A 24,805-nucleotide genomic window follows, 5' to 3' on the forward strand; every position below is an offset into this window, starting at 1 on the left:
TGTACTGCGGCCTGGTTCCTAGCTTATTGGTGCTACAGAGGGTATCTGCTGAATGGTATTATATAGGTTGGAGGCCTCACTAAAGTTGAATCTGCTAAGCGCTTTGTTGCGCACCACCTTGCTTGGGGTGTGGGGGGAAAGGAGCTCCCTGGGTTGTGAGTGACCGTCCAATAAACCGTGACAGACTGAATGGAAATCTAAAGAGATTTTGCTCAATTTCATCTATGGGTGAACATTTCACCGAACCCTAGACTGCAAGCCTTTATTCATCTGTGAACACCAAAAAACAATAAGAAGTGTAAACTCTTATACTTTTAAGAGTAATCATATCACACATATATAGCTATTTATAAACACTATTAAGTAACCATTCTAAAATGTTCTCATGCGGCTCCTAAATGTTGATTAGAAACAACCTCATCAGTAAGCGAGTGCCATCAAATAATACAAAAGCCGTACCATTGAATTTTAGGATTATTTACTTTAAGAAATAAAATAACTATTGTGTTCTGTACAGTTTTCAATACTGCAGGCTTTTTCTGCTTTAGCAACTGATTAGCTTGAAGGTCGATTGCACATCCACGAATCTGGTCCGTTGAGTTACAAGAATGTGCAGATCTGCTTTAAGTATTTTTAAAGAAAACTTTCATGGTGTTGTTATACAGTGTATTTGCCAATTCTAGAGGATCTTCTTCTCTTGCTTCTGCCATGATCTCCAGCACCTGACTGAAAGAGAAATACACACTTTGACGAGAGTGCAACTACATTGTACACAAACACAGATAATTGTATGATTATTTGCTAACTAGACAAAATCATTTTATGAAAATGTAATCTTATCCACATCGGACGACCATCGTGAAAGGTTAACCATGTTTATCAAAACGATATCGATATCCCAAACACAATAACATACATTTTTATTTTTTGAGCCAATGATGATAATTTGTGGCTCTGCAATCTATAACTCTCAATAGGCTTGCGTTCATGCTCTCAGATTACAACACTGTTCTAAGCAAGCTTGAGGTATTTTCTAAGAGTCACTAGCCCAGCTAGGGTACCTATCACCCAGGAGCCAAGGAACACTTCTCTGGAGAGGTTTGGGGTAGCATATATATAGTATATAAAATATTGGTTCGAACAAAGGAATGTCTAGACAGTGATTTATTTACTTTTCCAAGTAAGAACTTGTAAAGGGGAAAATGTTTTGATCCAAATAAGACAAGTTGATGCCTTAGTTAGGCTCAGAAAAGGATTTATTTGAAAGCTTGGTGATCTGCAGATCACTTCTTCAAGCACAAAGAGAATGAAGCTTTCAGAAAAGCAGTTGCCTCTGGAATTCCTTATCTGTTTGTGTCTGCATTTCTGGTTTGTGGTTTCTTTACAATGAGGCACGCTCTTCAGAAGCTAATCCTAGAGAGTGCAGTCCGAAAGACTTAAATGGGGCACTAAAAACTGTGTGCTGCCAGCAGAGAGAATCAAACACTGTTAGTATACTCTCATAAAGGGATGGGGGTTGTGTCAGCCATGGTGGGTGCAAACCTATCAAACGATGTCACAAGCAGAGCAGGTTGTATGTCCACCTCAGCTGAGTCTGCTGCCCACCATGCCCGTCTATCATGTTTAAGCTAGGGATAAGTCACACAGTCAGTCACATATTGGACATTTGTATTTGAAGGGCAATCAAACTGTTGGTCACTTTTCTAGTCATTGGCTCTCAAAGGCTGCGTAGGTTGAACTAGAGCAATCGATGCTGATCCTTTCATGAGGTCATTCACATGCCGAGCTTGTGCCTCTAGAAGGCTGTCAGGGAGGGGATGAACCAGTCATGTGCTAGGCCTTTGAATTGTGCAGGCGGGTTTGACAAGCTAGGATTTATTTTATTTTATTTTATTTAATATTTGTAGTGCGCCGGTAGCTCGCGAGCCTCGGGGCGCAGAGATAGGAACACGATAGACAGACTGACAGTGAGACGGACATATGAAGAGGGGAGGGAAATACAAGGATTACTCCGGCTGAGGTTTGAACATGTGGAGTATTATTTGAAGATGTGGGTTTTTAGAGATTTGCGGAAACGGATGTAGTTAGGCTCTAATCTTAGGTGGTCCGGGAGATTGTTCCAAAGGTTGGCAGCAAGGGTTGGAAAGGCTCTGCCTAGGCCACTTTTAAGTTTATGTGGGGCTATAGCAATTTTGCCGAGTAGGGATGATCTCAGAGTTCTGTTTGGGACGTATGAACTGATCCTCGTTTTTAGGTATGTTGGTGCTTTTCCGTGAATGCATTTATGGACGATAGTTAGGGTCTTAAAGTGCACCCTATCTTCAATTTTAAGCCAGTGTAGCTCCCTTCTGGAGTTGCTGATATGCTCTGTCCTAGATTTAAGTTTGACGGTTCTTACTGCGTTGTTCTGTATAACTTGGTAGCTTTGTAGGCACCGTCGCGAGGCCCCCAGAAGTAGGGCATTGCCATAGTCGAGTCGTGACAAGATGGTGGCTCTAGCTATGGTCGCGCAATTATCTTCTGATATGAAGGGTCTGATGGCATTTATTAGACGGAGGTGGTAGGCACAGTTTTTCTTAACGTATAGTGCTTGGGCCTCTGCCCCTAAGGATGCTTCAAGCAGCATACCGAGGGTTTTGACCTTGCCTAATACCGGAATGGGTGTGTCTTTGATCTGAAAGGATGCGTAGGATGTGGGTAGCTTAGCTCGGGCGTGTAATGAGCCAAAAATCATGAGCTCCGTTTTTTTCCCATTAAGGCACATCCAGTTGGAGTCCATCCATTGCTCTACATAACTATAAATCATGTTGAGTTGCTCACTGTCCTTTTGATAATCGCCACTTAGTTCAAATACCAGCTGCGTATCATCAGCGTAGTTAGTGAAGTAGGTGTTGATATGGTCAAGAACTAGGCATAAGTACCTCAGGTAGATGTTAAACAGCAGTGGTGACAAGCTTGCCCCTTGGGGGACTCCACAGAGGATTTCTTTTTCCAGTGAGAACTTGTCCCCCCAGTGCACCCTGGATATTCTATTTTTTAAGAATGACATTAACCAGCTGGTGGCTTCATCCGAACAATTGGTGAACTTTTTCAGAGCAACCTGGAGTAGGTTGTGGTCCAGGAGGTCAAAAGCGGCACTAAGGTCGAGTAAAATAAGAAGGCCTGTCTTACCCTTGTCCATAATGCCGAGCATTTTGGTCTGGAGATCTAACATGTCTGTCTCGGTGCTGTGGGCGGGTCGAAAGCCAGATTGTTGTGGGTGGAGGGCGTTTGACTCCTCCACGTATGTCTGGAGTTGCATGGTGGCAATTTTGTCCATGATTTTGAGAATGAAGTTGCAATTAGTTATGGGTCTGAGGTTGTTTGGGTCTCTCTGGTCCAGATTGGGTTTTTTTACCAAGGGGGTTACTGTAACCTTTTTGATGGCATCAGGCACTTTCTGGTCTCTGAATGAGGCGTTTATGATTTTTGTCAAGGTGGGGGCGAATATGTCAATGTTATCCAGTATTATTTTGGGTGGGATGATGTTCTCTGCACAAGTCGTAGGTTTCATTGTTGTCAGTACCTTGATCATGTCGCTACTGTTGATCTCTGTGAATTTGAAAGTTTCAGTACCTGGTGTTGAAATCTCGACTGGCAGGGTCTCTGTCATTTGTTTGTTAGATAATGAGTTAATAATTGAATCCCTGGCTTTAGCGATTTTATTGAAGAAGGCGGTCTGAGTAGAGTCGCATTCTTCTTGTGAGGGTAGAAAAGGAGGGGTAATAGCTTTTGGTTTTTCTATAGATTTGAGAATTTTAAACAATTTGCTGGTGGCGTTGGCTGCTGTAGAGATCTGTTCATTATAGAAGTTCTTTTTGGCCGTAATTATCATGTGTTTGGTATTTTGTTTCACTTTCTTTCCAAAGGGCTTTATTGGCTAACGAGGGATCTTTTAGCCAAGCGTTTTCTCTGTTTCGTTTATCTCTTTTTTGTTCTGCTAGTTCTTTGGAGAACCATTGTTGGTTCTTTTGGATAGATCTGGTTGACTTAGTTTGGAGGGGAGCTACTTGGTCTATAAGTTTATTGAAGTGACTAAGTAAGTTTAGTAGCATGGTTTCACAAGTGTCATTCTCAACTTGCTTTTTTTTAACCTCGGCTAAGCAGTGTATGAGATGGTTCCTGTCTATGTTTTTGTAGTTTCGATAGGTCGAGAGAATGGGATTGTTGGGGGTTTTAGATTTAGAGAGGGGTAGGCTGATGTGAAAGGATATGCTGTGGTGGTCAGACCATATGCATGCTTCCTTCTTAAACTCTCGTGTTTCTAGATTGTTGGAGATGACCCAGTCAAGAAGGTGACCGTTATTCATTGTGGGCTCTTGGTTGTTGATCTCGAAGTCAATGTTATTGAGGGATTTTTGTAAATTTCTAGCTTCTTTATCTTTGGGATCACCGTACCAGCGATTGAAGTCTCCCAATACTAGCGTGGCTGTATTTGGCCCTTTAAGCAGGTTAAGTTGGTGAGTTATTTCGTCGTTAAAATCAGGCATGGAAGTGGGAGGCCTGTAGAGTACTATCAAGTTTAGACAACTGTTGGCCGTGGGAGTGTGTTTAAGGTGTAGTATTTCACAGCCTGTACAGGCTATGCTGTTTGGGAACATGTGAATATGGTCTCTAGCAATGACTGCAACCCCCCCCCCCTGCCCTTCTTCTCTGTTGGAGTAAAAGATGGAATAGCCTTCAGGTACTGCAATGTCACAGGTAGGGCCGATGGGGTCCTTAAGCCAGGTTTCAGTGATGCAGAAGATGTCTATATGTTCGCTGACAATCCTGTCGTGACTACATTGTGCGTGTTTGTTGAGAGAGCGTGTGTTTAGTAGGCAAATTTTTAGGATGAGCTTTGTTGGGGGCTGAGTGGACAGTTTTTCCTTTTTTGCAGGCCTTTTAATGGCAAGTTGTTCTCTAGTGTCCTGACTGTTGCGGTCAAGGACAGAGTCCACTGCTTTTTTGACCAAGTTGATGCACGCAAGTTTACTAAGGTCTGCTGTGAGCTTGTCAAAAGGGAGCATTCCCATGGTTACCTGTGCAGATGAAACTTATGTTTGGTGCAGAAATGAGCAGCGGTTTTCGCCCTAAACGCCGTGGACCGGCGTAGACCGGCTTGCCCCTGAAAGCGCTGGCGCTGAAAGCGCCTGACGTATCTAGATGTAGGCGGCAAGGGCACCTGGGAACAGTAGTTCCAAAAAGAAATGCAGCAAAGTTGCAAAATAAACAAGATACGAGTGCTTGCTCGTATCTTGCCATGGATCAAATGCCATATTGAGATAGTGTTTCTATGCACATGGAGCAGGGACACACATAGGTCTCTGGGAATTTCAAGAGTTAGGGCTTTTCAAGAGCTGACAGGGCTGGGTTAGAGTGAGTCTGGCAATGAGTCATTGCCTCGGAGAGGCTGGTGCTGGGTCAGTCCAGTGACAATGAAGAGCATTAGAAAAACTGATAGTAAATGTCGGGTCTGGGTGACTTGACATATGGGTAAAAACAGTGAGAGTTTGTTAGTCGGGATTATAAAATATGAAGCCACGATGTCTGTTCAAGCCATCTGCCAGTGTATCAAAAATCTACATGCATTTGTATTCATAAATCTTTCTTGCTTTTTCTGACCCAAAATTGCCTTTGAACACAGGCATTTTAAAGTCATCAAGAGTGTCATTTTGTTCAGAAAAACGCTCACCTAAGGGCCTTATGCTGCTAGTGATTAATGCACTTATGTAGTTTGTTGCCTCTAGATAGTAGCCTACCCTAGAACATTCCATACACCCAATCGAAAAGACAACCTTGTTGGATGCAGGTGTAAAACTCCCTGCAATGTTGTACTCCTGCCCCATATGGGCTATCTTGATTGTATCCGAACTGCAAATATATGGATAGGCTAGACATTTTTGGTTTTTGCATTGCATGGTTCCATTTTCTGTGCTATGTGAATATAGTTTGCTTATCAATTCTTTGCAATTAGCTGGTTGGCGGAGTCAGGCGCAGAGTCTCTTGGTCTCTCTACAGTGGAGTTGCTGAGTTGTGCCACGGCAAAATTCTTGTCAGTGTACCTGTGTTGAGACCCTGCCTGCAGTCCTCTTTTTGCTTCTACTGACTTTTTATTAAAAAACTGACTCGCGCCGCAGAGCCAGGAACAGAGTCCCTTGGTCTCTGAGGCGCTGGTAGCTGATAGCGTGTGAGGCTTACTCCAATCACCAGCCCGATTCCTGACTCCTGCTTGGTATAATTTCGACAATGCCTGAGGCGCTGGGTCCTGTCACACGGCACAAACTTCTTCAGCCCCACCGTCTGAGAACAGACACTAGCTGTTGCAATGATGGAAACGACAGCGACAGTGTGGGCAATGGAGGCGAGTCCGACCTCGTTGAAGTAATTTCTAAAAGCATCTCAAACTGTTCTCACAATCTACCTCACACGCTAGTGATTCTTCCCCCTTGTATACCATCATCTTCTATTGGTGCTTTGGTTAACCCCTCTTGTCATTCCCTCAAATCTACAACAGGGGTTTCTGACAAAAGCTTAACTATGAGGAATATCGCTGATTTGGAACTGCTGCATGCAACTATTCATGCTGATTGTGAGCCCAGGAGTGCCAATGAAGACTCTGTCATGGATAACCTGTCCGACATTTCGACTAGAATGGCGGACGGTCTACCAAGTGAAGGAGTTGATTTGAACTTTGGAGTACCTAATCGATTTAATTTTAGTATGACCACAGCGTTGCCTACAATTGAAGACTATATTTTTATGAGTGCTGCCGACCACATAGTCTTCACCCCAATCCAGTCATCTTAATCATCCACCTATGTGCACTGATTCGATTAATGGCATTGTCAATGGAACTTTGCCACTTGAGGAAGCTATTGGAAAAATCTGTTCATCAAAAAACTTGGTTAACAAAAAGAGTGATGGCATTAATGGCAACCAAATGCCAGGCAACCTTGTTGACTTTGATCAAAGCAATAAAGCTCTGCATGACAAATCTATTCAACCGGCGATAATCAAAGGATGCCAGCTGTTTTTTGACCTAGCAGCAAGGGAAGTTCGGTTGACCATACATCTCAAGTCAGATTACTTACATCTGAAAAATCGACTCGAAAGCTGCAACCTGGCCAATCAATCTAGATCCCAGGTGAAGCCTTTGGTGCAATCAAATTTCCATTAAAAGGCGTGGCCTCGCACAACAAAATTGTTACTAAGTCTCTTCGCGAGGTAGGACAGCCCTGCAAAGAGTTAACAAGTACTCCTAACATCAATAAAGCTGGGCATACAAGCATAACTTCTCGCCAGTCTTTCTTAAGCAAAGACAAAGTTCCCTTTATTGACAAAATCAACGGTTCATTGGCTGAGGTCGTTGGCAAAATATGTGAGGAGAGCGCTCACTCAGATCTGAAAGGCTCATCGCTCGCTCGTTCTGCCCTGTATAAGGGCAAAGATGATTCCGAACATGGCAGCAAACATATACTATCAGCTGCTGCTGGCTTACAAATACATAACAACGTATTAGCCGCCAAAACTGTTGCGATGGCCCCTTTTGTCAAGCTTTATGAATCTATAAGTGACAAACTTGACAATCAGATTTCTCTACTGACATCCTTCAACTTGAAAATAAACGCAATGGAAATCTTCTCCCAACAATTGGAGAAAAGATTAGATATCGAGGCTGAAACTTTGGTCCGATGGCAACAACGTCTCAGCGATGTTGTGAGAAATGAGTCGGTGCACAACGCTGAACTAATGGAAGCGATAATGGATTGCTCTAAATGGATGCAGAAAAACATTGGGACCTCAAAACAGCTATCTGATTGCATTCTACTCAAACATGATCTGAAAAGTGCACTTTAATGTCTCAAAACACAGCACAAATTGAGACTTTCACCACTAGGTGGCATGCTCGCCGTATACTGTCATGAGTTTGCCGTTGACGTATAAATTCTGCTTGGTCAAGATGGATAAGACCCGGTAAAATAACTTTCAGTTTGTTAGCCAAAATCTTGGTGTACAGTTTAGCATTGATATTTATAAGCGCTATTGGCAGGTAAGATCCACACAATGTTGGGTCTTTATCTGGCTTAGGGAAGAGTACTAAGTTAGCCTCTTCCATCATAGGTGTAATCTGCCCGCTCATGCCAAAGGAGTTAAATATGCAGGACAGTTGGGTGCAAGTATTGTCTGAAATGTATTATAAAATATGTCTGGGTATTCGTCTGGGTACGGGGACTTGTTCAGCGGGAGATTTCTGATCACCCTTTAGACTTCCTTTTGCATAATGTCTGCTTCTAAAATTTCTTTTGTCTCTGGGGGGACCTGCGGAAGGGATATCGATCATAAGTACGCCCGTTATTGTGAGTAGTGCAGACGATCCGATTTGTATAGAGCAGTGTAAAATGCAGAGAATTGAGTTGTAATTTCAGTGGTCGTCATCACCTTATTCCCATGGCAGTCTATAATCCCCTGAATTATCTGCATAGCTGTTTTTTGTTTAAGTTGCCATGCCAGAAACTTGTCGGCCTTATTGGCCATCACATAATATTTCGGTTTCTTATACAGCAAGGTCTTCTCTGCTTTACTTGTCTGCAATAAACCTAGACACCCTCTAACGTTTCTGTATGCCCTTCACAGTTTTTGCAGTATTTGTTTCCATTCGTCACAGGATTGTACAAAGTTCAAGCTCTAATTCGGTTTCTAGGAGTCTTAATTGTTTGCGCCTGTGGGCACTCGCCGCCATCAGTTCACCTCCAAAGGTCGCCTTAAATGTATCCCAGAGGGTGCTCTCTGATATCTCGGGAGAGGTATTATTTACGAAGTACTCCTTAATTTTATCCTCTAACCAGTCTCGCACTACTGGATCCGAAAGCAATTCTTTCGGTAACCCCCAATTACACAGGCCTCTCTTCATATGTGGAAGATTCATTTGTATTGCGATTGGGACATGGTCCGACAGAGCGATCTTCTGTACCTCTACCTGAGAAATGTTACCCAGTAGCGTGGCCGAGGACCATAATCTAGTCGTGAAAAAGATCTGTGCACATGCGAATAAAAGGTGTATCCCTTCTCTATACCTCACAATAAGGTCCAGACAACTCTCAAGGACAGCTGGTCCATTCTCGTCTTAAGAGCCTGTAATGTGGTCGGGAGAGGGAGTGGTGAGGGGTTTTGCATGCTGAGTACTGGAGCTATTGTCACATTGGGCATCTCACGCCTTTAGTAAAGTCTCTCATTACTAAGATGCCTCCGCTGCCAAACGTTTCCAGATCGGCGAAGATCGTCCTTAAAACGCCTTCTTGACCATTATTAGGGGCATAAATGGAGGCGACTAAGTGTCACCAACCCTATTTGGAGTGTAAGAAAGAGGAAGCTAACTCCCTTATATGCATGTGAGTTCAGTACCTGAGCCGATGTGCCCAGTTTAGGGCTATTAGGACTCCCGCCATCTCTCCCTGAGCCTTTGCATGAAAAATATGCGGTATTGTTTTAGCCGGTTTGTGCCTCTCCAGTCTTTTAATATGTGTCTTCTGTAGTGCCAAGTCTGGTTGATGGTGCGAGAGAAGACTCTCCAGTTTCCGTCTTTTTACAGGGGTGTTCAATCCCTGTATATTAAGCGTCAAGCATTTGAATTTGTGAGTCATGCTGAATGAGCCATTTGTAGCTGTCCCCTGCCCTTACCATTATTGTTGCCCAATTCATCTTTGGGCGAGTACACCCCAAACTGTACTTTGTTATTAAACTCAAAACATCTAACAACCCACCCCCTACCCCCAACCCTAGTGCGCGCTACCAAATCTATGTAGTCTTCGGGCCCTGTGCCTTTGGCCTTAACTCGTCAACCCATCCAAGGGTAACTTGAGGGTTGTCTTAAACCCCCTTAAGATGAAATCCAAGTGGACGCCTTAGCAGAGGGCTACCGCCCCCTTTGCCTCCAATTGTAGTAACTTCTACTGTAAGGCCTGCTCATTTTCTACTTGGGATAGCCCCGTCAAGTTGGTGATTTGCTTTGGATGCCTGCGGGACGTCTTTCCCATGGTGCCCGGAGGCCCCACTGGTTCCTTCTCCAACCTGGGGCTGCTTGCGACTATTACCATGGTTTAGTGTTTTAGCTCCTTTTGAGGGTAGGATGCCAGCGCAACAAGAGTGTCTTTTAGGCAGGTCTTCGCACTGTAGTTCGACATTATGTGCAATCCTGACCAGGTCTTCGAGGGCTTCCTCCGCCTTTTGTTTGCCTTGAGCCATTTCCTGGAGTGCCCTTTCGGTGGTATCTGCCCGTTCTTCAAGCGACCCGATGTCCTTTTTCATTTCTGAGAGCGCCAACTTCCGCTGTGAACGTCGCAAACTGTGCTTGGAAGGATGCAGTAAGTCTTTCTTGGAATTCGTGAAAACACTTCTCCAGTTCTGCGGTAGATACCTTCAACGTGGGCACTGGCTTGAGTTTGCCTGCTTCCTGAGATGTTTGTGTCACACTCTGTTGCGTTTGGGGTGCGGTTCTCTAGACCAGTAGCTTTGGATGGTACCATCACGGAATATAATTGACCGAAGCCGCTCACCTTGGGTGTGCTTTTTGGTCCCCGGCATTAGCTCCTGCATAGAGGAGGTTTGCACCCCTTAGGGGAAGGGACTGCACTTTTCTGGGACCACTCCCTGGTGGGGATGGAGAGGGAAGCCCGGCTCTTCGAATCTTGCCGGTATTCACTTGCTGCGTGGGGAGTCGTGTATGTTTGGGGCCAAGGTCCTATTCCCTTCACACGGCCTGTGGGCTATAAATCTCTCTGCCCTTGCCAGGGCCCTCTTAGTGTGAGCGACCCTCATCTATACTGTTACAGATCATTCCACGACATATGTGGGGTTGCCGGGTGAGGAGGAGCCACTCTGAGCTGTTGCGTTTTGGAGTGTTGACCTTTATATCATGGATCCGCACTTTCAGTAGCTAGCCCGCCTCACTGGAGCGGTTCTCTCCCTCTTTTCAGCACGTGTCGCCCGGGCCCACAGGGGGAAAGCCTTGCTGCCAGGTGTTGATTGCAGACAGCCGGGGCCGCGTAAGCCCCTGGTTTTGCTAGCAGGCCGCTGCCCTAAAGTCCAGGTGACCCCTGAGTATTCCCACATCTCTGATGCACTGCCGGGTCGTGTGAGGACGTTCCTCTGAGCCTGCTCGCCCCTTTCAGCGTGCAATTGTAGGGGGGTGGGTATCTCCCTCAAAGCAGACCCGGGGCCAACGGTCCTTCCCAAGGCTGGCAAAATGTAGTGGTTACCGGTCATTTGGTCAAAAAAAAAGGTCGACAGGACAACTGGTCGACACAATTTGGTCGAAAGACAAGTGGTAAAATTTTTTTTTTTTTTGGGGGGGTTCCCCCCAACTCCCTTTTTTTTGCTTAAAAACCCTTTTTTTCCTAAACGAAAACCTGAAAAATATATATAAAAATAAAAAAATTCGACCATTTGTCTTTCGACCAAATTGTGTCGACCATTTGTCTGTCGACCAATTTTCTGTTGACCAAATGACCGGACAGCAAATGTAGTTCCCCGCCGGCACAACTCCGATGGAGTTGGCGGGCCGTCAACTCACTCTCTCTGCATTGACCACCATAGTGCGTCTCCATCCGCTCTCGTCGAGCCTCTCGGCGGCAGGCCATGCCGACCTGTGTTCTATTGTTTGGGAGAGCTTATGGATGCTGCGTGGCCGGGACGTTATTCCAGCTGGCATGGGGTCGGTGTGGAGCTCGATTTTGCATAAAAGTGCCTAGCCTGATTTTTAGGCCTGTATGGGGACGAAGATCCATGCGCTCACGTCTTTACCCTGCAGCCACCATCTTGGAATCACAGATAGACATTTTTCTTTTTCATTTTCCCCCCAGATCTGCAGGTCTGTCCCGGTAATGGGTGCTCTCTTGACTGTGTCCTATCCTCAGTGTCGACCATTTGTCTTTCGACCAAATTGTGTCGACCATTTGTCTGTCGACCAATTTTCTGTCGACCAAATGACCGGACAGCAAATGTAGTTCCCCGCCGGCACAACTCCGATGGAGTTGGCGGGCCGTCAACTCACTCTCTCTGCATTGACCACCATAGTGCGTCTCCATCCGCTCTCGTCGAGCCTCTTGGCGGCGCGGCAGGCCATGCCGACCTGTGTTCTATTGTTTGGGAGAGCTTATGGATGCTGCGCGGCCGGGACGTTATTCCAGCTGGCATGGGGTCGGTGTGGAGCTCGATTTTGCATAAAAGTGCCTAGCCTGATTTTTAGGCCTGTATGGGGACGAAGATCCATGCGCTCACGTCTTTACCCTGCAGCCACCATCTTGGAATCACAGATAGACATTTTTCTTTTTCATTTTCCCCCCAGATCTGCAGGTCTGTCCCGGTAATGGGTGCTCTCTTGACTGTGTCCTATCCTCAGTGTCTCAGTTTTCACACAGGGTCACACTGCAGGTTCTTGAAAGTTGAGGAGCGGTTTTGGTTGGTCCCCACACTTCAAGAAAGCAAGACTAGATGAAGGATCCTTGTCTGGTTCCAGAGGCTCCCGTAGCCAGAGACACCAGCAGGGCATCACTGTTGCCATGGCAACCTAAAGTGCTGTCCGAGGACGCACACGCACAAGTGACTATGGCAAGCGACAGAGTATAGCGCAGCCAATTTGTGGTGAACTCCACAGGCAACGTACAGAGAAGAAGCCACAGCCAATTCAGGGTGTCCAACCAGGGAGAATTGTGAGACGGGTGTCACCAGTTCAAAGTGAACTTTCCAAGTGGCAGAAAGAGAGACACTGCAAATCCATCACAAGCATCCAAGTACAATGAAGAGAGATGAAACCAGTTCAAAGTGAGCAATCCTGGTGAAATGGTTAGTAGCAGCCAGGTGCTAAAGGAACCTGTACCCGCATAGGAAATAAATATCCCTGTTCACCATAGTCTAAATGTACACTTGATTGAAATTCAGTCATGGCAATTCCACACATTTCACCTCCCGCAAAGATTCTGGATTGAAAAGAAGATGGAGGAGCAAAATGGTCATTGTAACAACATAGTTCAAGAACACTAGAAATGTTTCCCCAGGAGCAAACTCCCACAGAAGGCGTCAACAGTTATGTCTTGAATCTGAGAACTTTGTTAGTGATGTCCAACTTTAAGGATTTGGAAGACAAATACAGAGACCAAATATGCATACTTCAAACCCAGAGTTCCAGGGAAGGATGTTGTAGGCAAAGAATCCCATCTTGCAGGAGGTGTTGGCAATCAGACAGATCATGGAGCTAAGCAGTGAGTACACAAAGTATGTGAAGTCCAAAGAGGAGGAAACTATAGAGAGTAGGAAATTGAAGCAATAGCAGTATATGAAGAAGAATGCCTGTTGGTGGTAGCAGGAGCACAGCGGAAATGTCACAGCGGTCATGAAGACCCCTGGTTATTCCAATTTTATAGGTGGGTGTTTCCACTGCAGGATATGTGGACACATTTTGCTTTCAACAAGAAATGCCCTGCAGCCAGAGCCCACTGTCACAAGTGCAATCGAAGGGGACATTTTTTCAGGCCCAGACCCACAGAATACTAAAGTGAATGTCTTTGCAAGTGATGAAAGCAGAGATGGTTTGCGAGAGGTGAGTCGCAGCAAACAATCCTTGATGAGAACGAAGAAGAAAATAGACAGGAAAGACCACCCACTTCAAAAGTAAGGCCATATGGGTAGACAGATAGCCCTTCCAAATATTAGTATCATGCTGTGCACTATGGGGGCAGCAAGATGGTTCTCAACCATAAGCTTGTCATCAGCCTACCACCAGATAGACTTACACTCTGATCCATGACACATCACATTGTATATCACTCGCCTTGGGGTATATCGATATGAACACATGCTGTTTCGGTTGGCACCCGCCAGAGTAGTTTTCCAAAGAGCAATGGAAAATCTCGTTTCTGAGGACAAAGGGATACAATGTTTCTCGGATGATATATTTGTAAGTGCCTGGAAGGAAAAAGTGTATGATGAGCTGTTAATGCATGCCTTGAAAACTGTACGTAAAGCTGGTCGGACGGTAAAGAAAGAGAAATACAAGGTCAAAGTCCCACATGCCAATATATCTTAATGGATGAAGGATTCCAGCCCAAACCAGAATTGGTAGGAGCATTCCTAGATGTAAGGGAATTTGAGGACAAGGACCAGTTACCAACCTTTCCTTGGGTTGGTCGAGTTTTACCAGGGTTTGCAGAGACAACTGCATGTCTGAGAAATGTGCTGAAGACAGAGGCAGTATTTATGTGGACGAGAAGTCTGTGAGACACGTTTGTAAACCTTAAGCAGGCCATTTTAGATGCCACAACTCTACATAGATTTGTAGTGGGTGCAAAGACTTACTAATGGTGGATGCGAGAGAGTCAGAGCGGGTCGGGCCAGAGGTACTCAGATTGTGCATCCTGAGCCTGTAGCAAGAGTGAAACTACACTTTCAGTCATTGAAAAGGAGGACTGGGCTTGTGGTGGCCAGCATGCTTCTTCAGGACTTACTTGCGGGCAATCCCATTTGTGGTAAGTAGGGATCATAGGTTATTGATACATCTTCTCACGGCTCAGGTGTAGATCCCCCAGGATAGCGAGATGTTTAGTGAGTGTGCAAGAATTGAATTTTACCATCAAGCACATATGTGGGAAGGCCAATCCTGTGGCAGATTGCTTATCCTGACTGATTTCTCAAAGTGGGTTGGATGAGGAGAGGGTGTACAAAAAGAGAATGGAAGCAACCTTTTAAGTGAGGATGAGTTTAATTGTGTCATAACTATTGCCAGAGAAGTTAGCCAAGCAAACCCAAGTGAAAGTTGTCCGCACAACTGTAATTTGGTGAGAGACGAAAGACCGGTAAAATGTAAATGTTACCAATGCCCACACAGGTCACGTAGGCCGCAGTCTTACAGGCTCAGGGAATGATACTAGTGGCCGGGCATGGAAACTATAGTGGTGTCTTTGGTGAACTGTTCTGCATGTGCAGAGGGTGATAAGGCAGAAAAGTTGGATCAAGTGCCCATACAACTCTTGGGCTTTCCGTAGAGAATATATGAGTAATTGCATATAGATGTGATTGGGCTAATGGAAATGCGAGTTTCGGACTTCTGAATTAAACTTAACAATGGTTTGAAATAAAATGTAGCCCAACCGTGACAATGCGAGTTGTCATTTACTTCATCTTCGAAGTCTGCGCTAGGGAAGGTTTTCTTAGGTATATCATGAGTAATAATGGAGTGCAATTTGTGTCCATGGACAGAGATAGATCACCTATAAGCCATTCATGAATAATGATCATGAGAATGATCCTACACCACCCTCTTTGAAATGAGTTGGTGGAAACAGTGAATAGCCTGGTCAAGGAAAATGTACAATTGGCCTTAGCAAGTGATCTGCCATGGGACCAAGTGCTGAGGGAAATGATTTCAATCTACTGTGTCACTCCTCATCCGGCCACAGGGTGTACACCTTTTGTAACAATGAGAAGAAGAAACATCAAGACAGATGTGTATTCTCTGTGGGTCGGGGTATGGGGGTCAGAGGAGATCATGGATATTCTGAACAAATATCTATCAGCATACAAAGGCATGAAGAAGAGACATATGAGATAGATTTTTTCACCCTGCGAAATAGGTAAATTCCAGGTGCTCAAGTGCCAATCTATGCAATTTGCACCACAAAGGATTGTGCAGGTAGGTGCCCAACATGTAGTCCTGGACGATGGGCAACCGTGGCACAAATGTAGGGTTGTTAACTGTGACGTAGAGTGGGACGTTCAAGGAGAGAGCATCTTCGGTGATGAGCAGAACCAGGGTAGTGTGGTGTCAGATTGTGAGCCTGCAAATTAACAGGTATCCCCAGTTTAGGGTGTGAATGGCCAGACATTTAAGTGGGCTGGGCCTTGTAGTACCTGATTCAGACTAAGGGCCTAGAGGGTGGGTGGGATAATGCTATCAGGAAGGAGGGCTCACCAAACGCAATGTTACTTGCTATTCTCCATTTCTACACTCATTCTTAGCATATTTTCTGTCTCATTCTTTCCCTTTCTTCTTTTCTTCCCTTTCCTCATCCCAGTCCCATGCTGTAATGTTGCTGAAATTGTTATTTATCATTTTAGGGAGGGCACAGGCGTTAGAAAAAGGCTTGGGTGACTGTGAGTATTGTGTAGGACCTCTGATTTGGGGTCCTTTACTTATTGTGAAATGAAGCTCCTGACTTACCATATTGTCTCTGCCTCGTCACAACACGTTTGTATCACATTTACCCATACACAGGAGACCAGGTCTGCCCGTAGTATACTGCCTTTTATTTTTACCAGTGTGCATTTGTATTCTCATTATTATTCGGTACTCAGCAGCCACCAACCAGCAATGCACCCACATTCAGGTGTGAGAGTACAGGACACAATATGATAACTGGTTTACCCAGACAATAAGAGACTTGGGAACTCCATTGGGACATCACCAGCATTTGCATCTGTGATGAGGCCTCAAATTAGGACTTCTCAGGGTGAAGCCCAGTAACCGATCAAGGAAAATACAAAAAACACTAGGGCATCTTGTTAGAGTCATAGTTTAGGATTGTCAACCTCTCATGCTGTTAGAGCCCCAGTCTCTTGTTTCTCTGCTCTCTAACCTTGTTCTTTTGCCTGTGATTGTAAAGTACTCCATTGCTTCTCGAAGCTAGGTGCACGCTCAATAACTACCCTAATAATAACACGATTGTTATAAAAATAAAATATTTATTAATTTTTTTGAGTGTCATACAACAGTGTAAGTAAACCATAAAACTAAAAGCAAAAGCGATCAGTGGTGCAAAGACAACCGTTTTGAAGCACATACAAGTAGCATGCCCTTCGTCTGTGCATATGGTCTGTTCTGCCCACAGATGACCGGTTTGGACTGCCCATAGATCAGCACATTCATGTCTGCCTTTCCATTCGTTGACCATTAGCCCTGTTCTCCCCATTTGTCCCAAATGTAAGCAAACTTGTAGGGACACCCCCAGCATCTGTTCACCCACTCCTCCAATGACATGCAATAGTCCATGTTTTGTACCCACTGTGGAGGTGTCAGTGGGTCCCTGGCTCTCCATCTCATTGCAATGTGTTTCTTAGCAATAATCAAAGCATTCGATACAAAAAGCTTTTCATATCTGGTATATTCAGTCGTCCCCCAAATCTTCAGCAATGACAATTTACGATCGTCTGGAATGGGGTGTAAGTGTGCCTTTGATGTTCGTCATCGGATCGCCAGCAAGAACCTTCTAATTTTCAGGCATTGCCAAAGCGTGTTGAAGTAGGTACCCTGGGCAATAGAGCAGCGTAAATATTCATGGTAAAGAGCGTGGCTCTACTTTGACAGCAGCACTCTAGTATAATACACCCTATGAAGGAGTTTAAGTTGTATCAGATGGGACCGGGCAGATATTGCAATTTCCTGAGGGGACATATGTGCCTCCTGCCAATTCTCTTCGTCCATGCAACCAACATCCCCTTCTCACCTTGATTTGAGGCTGAAAGATTCTGTGAGGTTAAGTTTAGAACCACCTAGTACAGGGTGGAGATTGCCCGTTTGGGCATCAATTCAAAATTGAGGTTGGTCTCTAGCGGAGTACGGTCCAGGCAGTCATATTCCCCATGAAATTGTGTGTGCATAGCGTGTGTGAAACGCATGTATCGATATCTAACGGTGGTAGGTGAAAAAGCACACGCATGTCCTGGAAAGTTCGGAGCTGATCCCCAGCTAGGACGTCCCCACAAGACTAACACCTCTAGCTCGCCATCATCCCGCAAATGTCAACTTTCATACCTCGGCCAGGGTTTGGTTATTCCATAAAGGGGCAGCGCAGGTTATCACACCCTCCCTGCCCATTGCCTTTGTCATTGCCCGAACAGCCCTGGTCACTTGTTGCGATGCCGTCGGAATTCCCTGAACACCTATTGCTCCATATATAATGGCCAGGGGATCCCGGCTGGAGAGTCTTCTTCCCCTGACTGGTGGGCACAACCAGTTTACCTTCTTTTTCTCGCATCCCAGGATGTCTTGTGGTCAAATTGCCCGTGCCAAGCACCCCGGCAACCGGATAGCCACTTATCACTGGACCACGAATAAAAGGACCGCTCCTTTTAACTGAGAACTCCGCGGCTGGTTTCTTCCCTGGCAGTGCAACTGACTCCTGTCTTCCTCCCCGACGAGATCCGCCCTTCCCCCGGCCGAAGCACCGACTGGCATCCGCTGCCAGGAACAACTGCCCCCGCTGGAGAATTCTCACCACTTTAAGGTACCGTGTCCGCCAGGCCTCCCTTTCTAAAGATTGGTACAAGGTAATAATAATCCCTTAACCTTCTGGACTGGGCTGGCCGCCTTGACCATCTAACTGGTCCCTTTCTTTTGGTCCAACTCTTTCTGAACTGATTGCGAGACTTTTGGGCACTTTGAAGCGTGTGACCTTGGACATATTTCGACTGGAGCCTCTTAAAGTGGGTCCGGCCTTGTTAACTTTGACTTTACGGTTCTAACCTGCCTTCTTCACCTACTGTGTTCTTCCGAAAGTGTTGGGATCTGTTTCTATCTTTGCTCTGCCTTTCTCTCCCTTTTAAACCGATTGATTAGAGTGCCATCTTCGTTAAGCGCTCACCGCTGTCTGAAAATAAGTGTTGCTTTACTTAAGACTTGTCTAACTAATCGTTGAAGGGAGTGTATATCTTTTAGTGACCGTGTTTTTGAACTGCTTGATATTAGTGCCAGTGTGTTTTATTAGATGTGGTTTTAAATAAATAATTATATCTCTTTTACACCAAGCTCTGGTCAGTGTTTGCTTGTTCTACTGTGTTCTTTTGACCTATTGTGAATACTCTGTATACTGCCTAACTCTTCTTGAGGGAAGTCTGACTGCTCAGCCACAGCTACCAAGTGAATCTGTGTGGTACAGACTGCTACCAAGTGGGTTTACTGCCAAACACCTGTAGTCTTAAATCTTTTGCAGTTTTCCCAGAGGGAACTGCACAGGTTTCTGCCTAACACTGGTGTACAGCGGTGGGATTTGTATTGAGTATACACTTTAGTGTGCTTTTTGAATACTTTAGGACAACTAACCACAAAGCTTAGCACTAAAAAGCTGATTTTCTAACTATGTCTGCTATGGAGAGTTATACCCTAGTCTGCCAACAATGCTGATTGCTTAAAAGTATTGTGTAGACATAAGAATCTCTCTGAGGAGGGCAAGAAAATGGAACTTATAGAAAGATTGTTAGAAAACCAAAGTCTGGGTGGTACAGAGGAATCTACCCCCCCAGCAAATGTAGAAAACAGTGATGGTATTGATCTGAATCAAAGCCTTGATAATGAGTCAGAAGAGGAAAGTGAACCTAATGAAGTTAGCCACTCTGAGCCTCTGTCTGCCTTACCTACTGTACCTACTGGGCCTATACCAGGTCCGACATGTAACCCTGCTTATTTTGAACTTGAGAAAATGAAGCTTGAATTAGAGAACAAACGTTGTATTGCTCAATCTGAACGAAACCAAGAGCTAGAGTTCAGAAGAATGAATGACCAGGCTGAGCAGAAGCAAGCTGAGTTAAGACTCAGAGAAATAGAGCTTAATCATGAACTAGAAATGAAAAAGTTGTCTGTGGAAAATGCTTCTCTCTCCTCTGGTTCCTCTAGGAGTTCCAGTCCCAAAAGACCCCGGATGCCTAAGGAATTAGTGGGTATGTATAAACCTAAATTGGATGTGTTGGATTGGTTAAAAATGTTTGAGTATATTCATGGGCTCCAGGACATCACAGGGAATGAGTTACTTCCCTGGTTGTCCTCTAGGCTTCCCCCTGTTGCAACTGATGTGATAATGGAGTTGGGGGAGGTGGATAAGAAGGATTATGAATGTGTGAAACTAGCTTTAATAGCTAGATTTGGGAAAACCCCTTCACAGTACCTTAGGAGGTTTAGGACCCTCAAAAAGCATGATGGTACCCCTTGGGCTACCTGGGCGAGTGAAAGTTTGAAAAACTTAGAGGGATGGATTAAAGGTTACAGGGTTAACACTTATGAAGGAATGAAGAATCTTGTAATGTTGGAGTCAATTTATGATGCCTGCTCTCCTGAGCTCAGACAGCACTTGGCTGATTCAAAGGAATTGGATTACAGGAAGTTAGCTAAGGCTGCTGACTTGTGGGTTGCCAACAGGGCCACTCACAAGGATTCTGGGGCTACTCAGAAAAAGGATGAGGGAAAACAGCCAAAAAAGGACTCCAAAGAGAATTCTAATAATTCCAATTCCAAAGAGGGCCCCAAACAAAACCAAAAGGGTAAGCCACAAGGGAAACCAAATCACGCTAGTGTACCTTCTGGTGCCAAACCAGAAGGAGGTCAGAACAAGCCACCATTCCAGAAAGCATTTGGTAAATGCTTTGTTTGTGGCTCTACTGACCATGTGAAAGGAGATCCCAGATGTAAGGGTAAACCTTCAGGGGTCCAGCTGGTCTCCTTAACCTTCGCTCCAGAGGAGGAAGTACAAATGGCAAGTGGAAACTTTCTATTGCTGGCTGATGAACCCATTGGAGTCTCAGACAGTGTTTCTTTAGTGTCTGTGGGTTTGTGGGAACAACGGAACTTAGATGTCTATAATTCTATCCTAGATAATACTAAAGAGTATTAAAAGGACAGTGTCCAGGTGAATGGTCAGGAGACTCCTGCCATTAGGGACACTGGGGCCAGCATAACTGTGGTGGACAAATCGTTTTTTCAGGCTGAGGATGTTGCTAAGGCACCCAAACGCCTCACCAAGTTAGCTGGAGGGCCTGTGCAGATGCTTCCCCAATTACCAGTTCTCATCCAGTGTAATGACATGACGGTGAAGATACCTGTCAGCATACAAAGTGAGGTGCCAGGAAGGGTTCTGTTGGGTAATGACTTGAAAACTCTTGGAGTAGTGTCACATACCCCCAGACCTCCTAGTAAAAGGTTGCAAGAGCTCACCAGACCTGCAAGGGAGAGAACCATGAGAGGTGCTCCCAAGGAGATGATGAGGAAAGAGATCACTCCTGCTCCACTGGAGATGTCAGCTGCTGTCTCTAAGAAACTAGAAGAAAAAGGGAAACCTAAAACTTCTAAAAAGAACCTCACAGCCAGCACTCCAGTGCAGCCAACAAGGACTTCCCCTAGGTTGTCCAAAGTTACACCAGTAACTCCCTCTCCAGCTGAGGCTGAGAGGGAGGTACAGCCCTGTAACCCTGTGTGGTTGAACTAGACTCTGAGGAAGAGCTAGTGGAAGGCCAGGAACTCATTGGAGATCTGGATCCTGTTGACCATCCTGAGCTGCAGTCTTTACTGGCAGAAGGTGGACCCAACAGGGCAGACTTCAGTAAGGGACAGAGAGAATGTCCAACTCTGGAAGGTCTTCGCCACCAGGCAGATGCTCAGGCTGAAGGGCAAGAGCCTGGGAAATATAGGTTACACTGGGAAGATGGCCTCTTCTACAGTGAACCAACGGAGTCTGCACCTGGGGACAACAAACAACTTGTAGTACCCCAAGAGAACAGACCACAGTTTTTGCAGTTAGCCCATGAGATTCCTTTGGCTGGTCACTCGAGTTTCAAGAAGACTAAGGAAAGGCTCTCACTCTACTTTTATTGGCCAAAGATGGGGGCTGAAGTAGATAAGTACTGCAGGAGCTGCCACACCTGCCAGACTTCTGGTAAGGTTGGCTCCAAGAATGTGGCACCTTTAGTGCCTCTCCCTGTAGTGGGAGTCCCATTTGAGAGAGTAGGGATTGACATTGTTGGTCCCCTTGATCCTCCAACTTCCTTAGGCAACAGGTTTATACTTGTTGTAGTAGACCATGCTACTAGGTACCCTGAGGCAATTCCTATGAGGACTGTTACAGCTCCGGCTGTGGCTAAGGCCCTCCTTGGTATTTTTACCAGGGTTGGGTTTCCTAAGGAAGTAATCTCTGACAGGGGGTCGAATTTTATGTCCCACTACATGAAAGCCATGTGGAAAACCTGCAGAGTTACTTACAAGTTCTCAACCGCATACCACCCTCAGACAAATGGGCTGGTTGAAAGGTTCAACAGAACCATGAAGAGCATGATAGGTGCTTTAGAGGACCCCCTTAAAAGAAAGTGGGACCTTCTACTGCCATGCCTTCGCTTTGCTTATAGAGAAGTCCCTCAGGAGGGAGTAGGTTATTCTCCCTTTGAACTTCTTTATGGTCATCCGGTCAGAGGTCCATTGGCCCTGATCAAGGAGGGGTTGGAGAGTGCTCCTTCCCCCAAGCCAGTCAGAGTGATTGACTATGTGATAGGTCTCCGAAGGAGAATGTCGCAAATGATGGCAGAAGCAAGTGATAACTTGAAAGCTGGACAAGCATTGGTCAAGCACGGGCATGACCAAAAGGCTAACATGGTTGAGTTTACTCAGGACCAGCTAGTTCTCATTATGATTCCAACAAGGCAGAGGGCCTTGCAAGACAAATGAATGGAACCCTTCAAGGTTGTGGGTAAACTTGGAGAGGTCAACTATCTGGTGGACTTGGGCAATCCCAAGGAGGCTCCAACAGTCTTCCACACCAACAGACTAAAAGCGTAGGTCTCCAGACCTGATGTAGGAGCTTTGCTTCTAGCATCATCAGAGGAAGAAGAAGAGAGTGAAGCTCTTCCTGATCTCCTCAGAGGCTTACCTTTAGACGAAAAGATTGAAGGAGTAAATCTCTCTTCAAATCTGACACCTGAGCAACAGGAAGAGTGCAAATCTATGTTAAATCAGTTTGCCTCCCTGTTCTCACTTTCACCAGGCTTGACCCCTTGGGGACAGCATGACATACTCACTGGTGACTGTCTGCCAGTCAAAAGCAGAGGATATAGAATGTCAGAAAATGTAAGAACCCACATCAAAGGTGAGGTCAGCAAGATGCTTGATCTCTGGGTAATAGAGCCCTCTACTAGTCCATGGTCTAGCCCAGTTGTGTTAGTACCAAAGGCAGGATCTAAAGAACTTAGATTCTGTGTGGATTACAGAGCTCTTAATGCAGTCACTAAGACTGATGCCCACCCTTTGCCAAGGACGGATGAGTTGGTGGATAGACTTGGTGCAGCCAAGTTCCTCAGCACATTTGACTTGACGTCAGGCTATTGGCAAATAGCCCTGACAGACCATGCCAAGGAGAAAACTGCATTTTCTACCCCAGTTGGCTTATACCAGTTTAAGGTTATGCGTTTTGGATTGAAAAATGCACCTGCTACATTTCAAAGGATGGTAAACCAGGTTCTGAATAGGATGGAGGACTTCTGCATGGCATACTTGGATGACATAGCAGTGTTCAGCAATTCCTGGGAAGAACATGTGGACCACCTGAGATATGTTTTGCAGGCTCTTGGAAAGGCCAATCTGACCATAAAGGCAAGGAAATGCCAGATTGGACAGAGTAAAGTGGTCTACCTTGGACATGAGGTAGGAGGTGGAGAAATCAGGCCTTTGCCCAGTAAGATTGAATCTGTGCAAAATTGGACAACACCTACAACTCAGACCCAGGTGAGAGCCTTCTTAGGCCTCACTGGATACTACAGGAATTTCCTAGAGAACTATAGGTCCATAGCTTCTCCACTGAATGTCATCTCCTCTCCTAAATTCCCTAAAAAGATTAGGTGGAATGAGGAATGCAATCAGGCCTTTGAAACCCTGAAAAAGGCTCTTTGCCAAGCCCCAGTACTCAGAGCTCCTGACTACCACCAAACTTTCATTGTGCAAACAGATGCTTCAAATGTAGGAATAGGTGCAGTCCTCAGTCAACTGGATGGGAAAGGTAGGGAGCACCCCATTTGCTTCATCAGTAGAAAACTGAAGGATACTGAAACAAGGTGGGCAACCATTGAACGAGAGTGTTTTGCTATTGTGTGGGCTCTGAAGAAGTTTAGGCCATACTTGTATGGTTCTACTTTTGTCATTCAGACTGACCACCAACCCTTGAGATGGTTAATGCAAATGAAAGGGGAAAACCCAAAACTATTGAGATGGTCAATCTGCCTGCAAGGGTTTGATTTCACCATTGAGCACAGGTCAGGGAGTCACCACCAAAATGCTGATGGTCTCTCTAGGATGTATGTCATCGACTAGAGGTATGAGATTCATCCAGGAGTGGATTAAATCCTCCAGTCCCTTAGTCTGGGGGTGGGGGGGACGAGTGTTAGGGAGAATTCTCTGTTTAGGCTGAATTTCCTAACCTAGTGAGTCCCCCAGCAGCTTTGCTGGATTTCTGGAGTTTGTTTTTTTCTCTTGCCAAGAGTGAGTCTCTTTTCCTCACACTCTTGGACATGATTTGTGGGGTTCCTTTGACTGTTAATGTGTTTTATGGGCTATGGGGTCTTTTACTCCATAGGGTCTCATGTGTTTTTACTATGTGTGTTACACAGCACCCTCAGTGCAGTGACACAGGGGTGTCATAGTGACACCCCACCATAGACTCCATACCCTGGGACTGACTACTGTCTCCCAGGGCATGTAAAGTCACCATTGGCTTTACTAGTCTCAAATTATGAACAGAAACCAGTACAAACCATCTTATTGTGGATGTACTGGTCGGGGCAATTCGATTGCCCCGGGGTCTGTTATTCGAGGGGGCTCGTCTCCGTCCCCCCTGATCGAGTTTTGGCTGGTGGCAGTGGATACTACTTTTTATATTCGACCGCGAATATAACTCTATGGGATTTTCCCATTTTTCGAGGCTACCAACTTTAATGATTTAATTCTCATAGCCTCGAACATACCGCTGGTTTATTTATTTAATATTAATTCGGC

General features: G+C 45.3%; 1 protein-coding gene across 1 annotated transcript in view; it reads right to left on the bottom strand.

Annotated features, from left to right (window-relative positions):
- Positions 1-461: 461 nt before the first annotated feature.
- The window catches only part of TATDN1 (TatD DNase domain containing 1), a 463,190-nt gene continuing 438,846 nt past the window's right edge, over positions 462-24,805 (bottom strand). Inside the window, exon 12 of the mRNA XM_069621594.1 lies at positions 462-726. Within this exon, the coding sequence (XP_069477695.1) occupies positions 624-726 (103 nt within the window). The 3' untranslated portion in view covers positions 462-623. The remainder of the gene's footprint in view (positions 727-24,805) is intronic.

The sequence above is a fragment of the Ambystoma mexicanum genome, chromosome 5q (genome assembly GCF_040938575.1).
Source record: "Ambystoma mexicanum isolate Mex_15411 chromosome 5q, UKY_AmexF1_1, whole genome shotgun sequence".
NCBI classification, from domain to species: Eukaryota; Metazoa; Chordata; class Amphibia; order Caudata; family Ambystomatidae; genus Ambystoma; species Ambystoma mexicanum.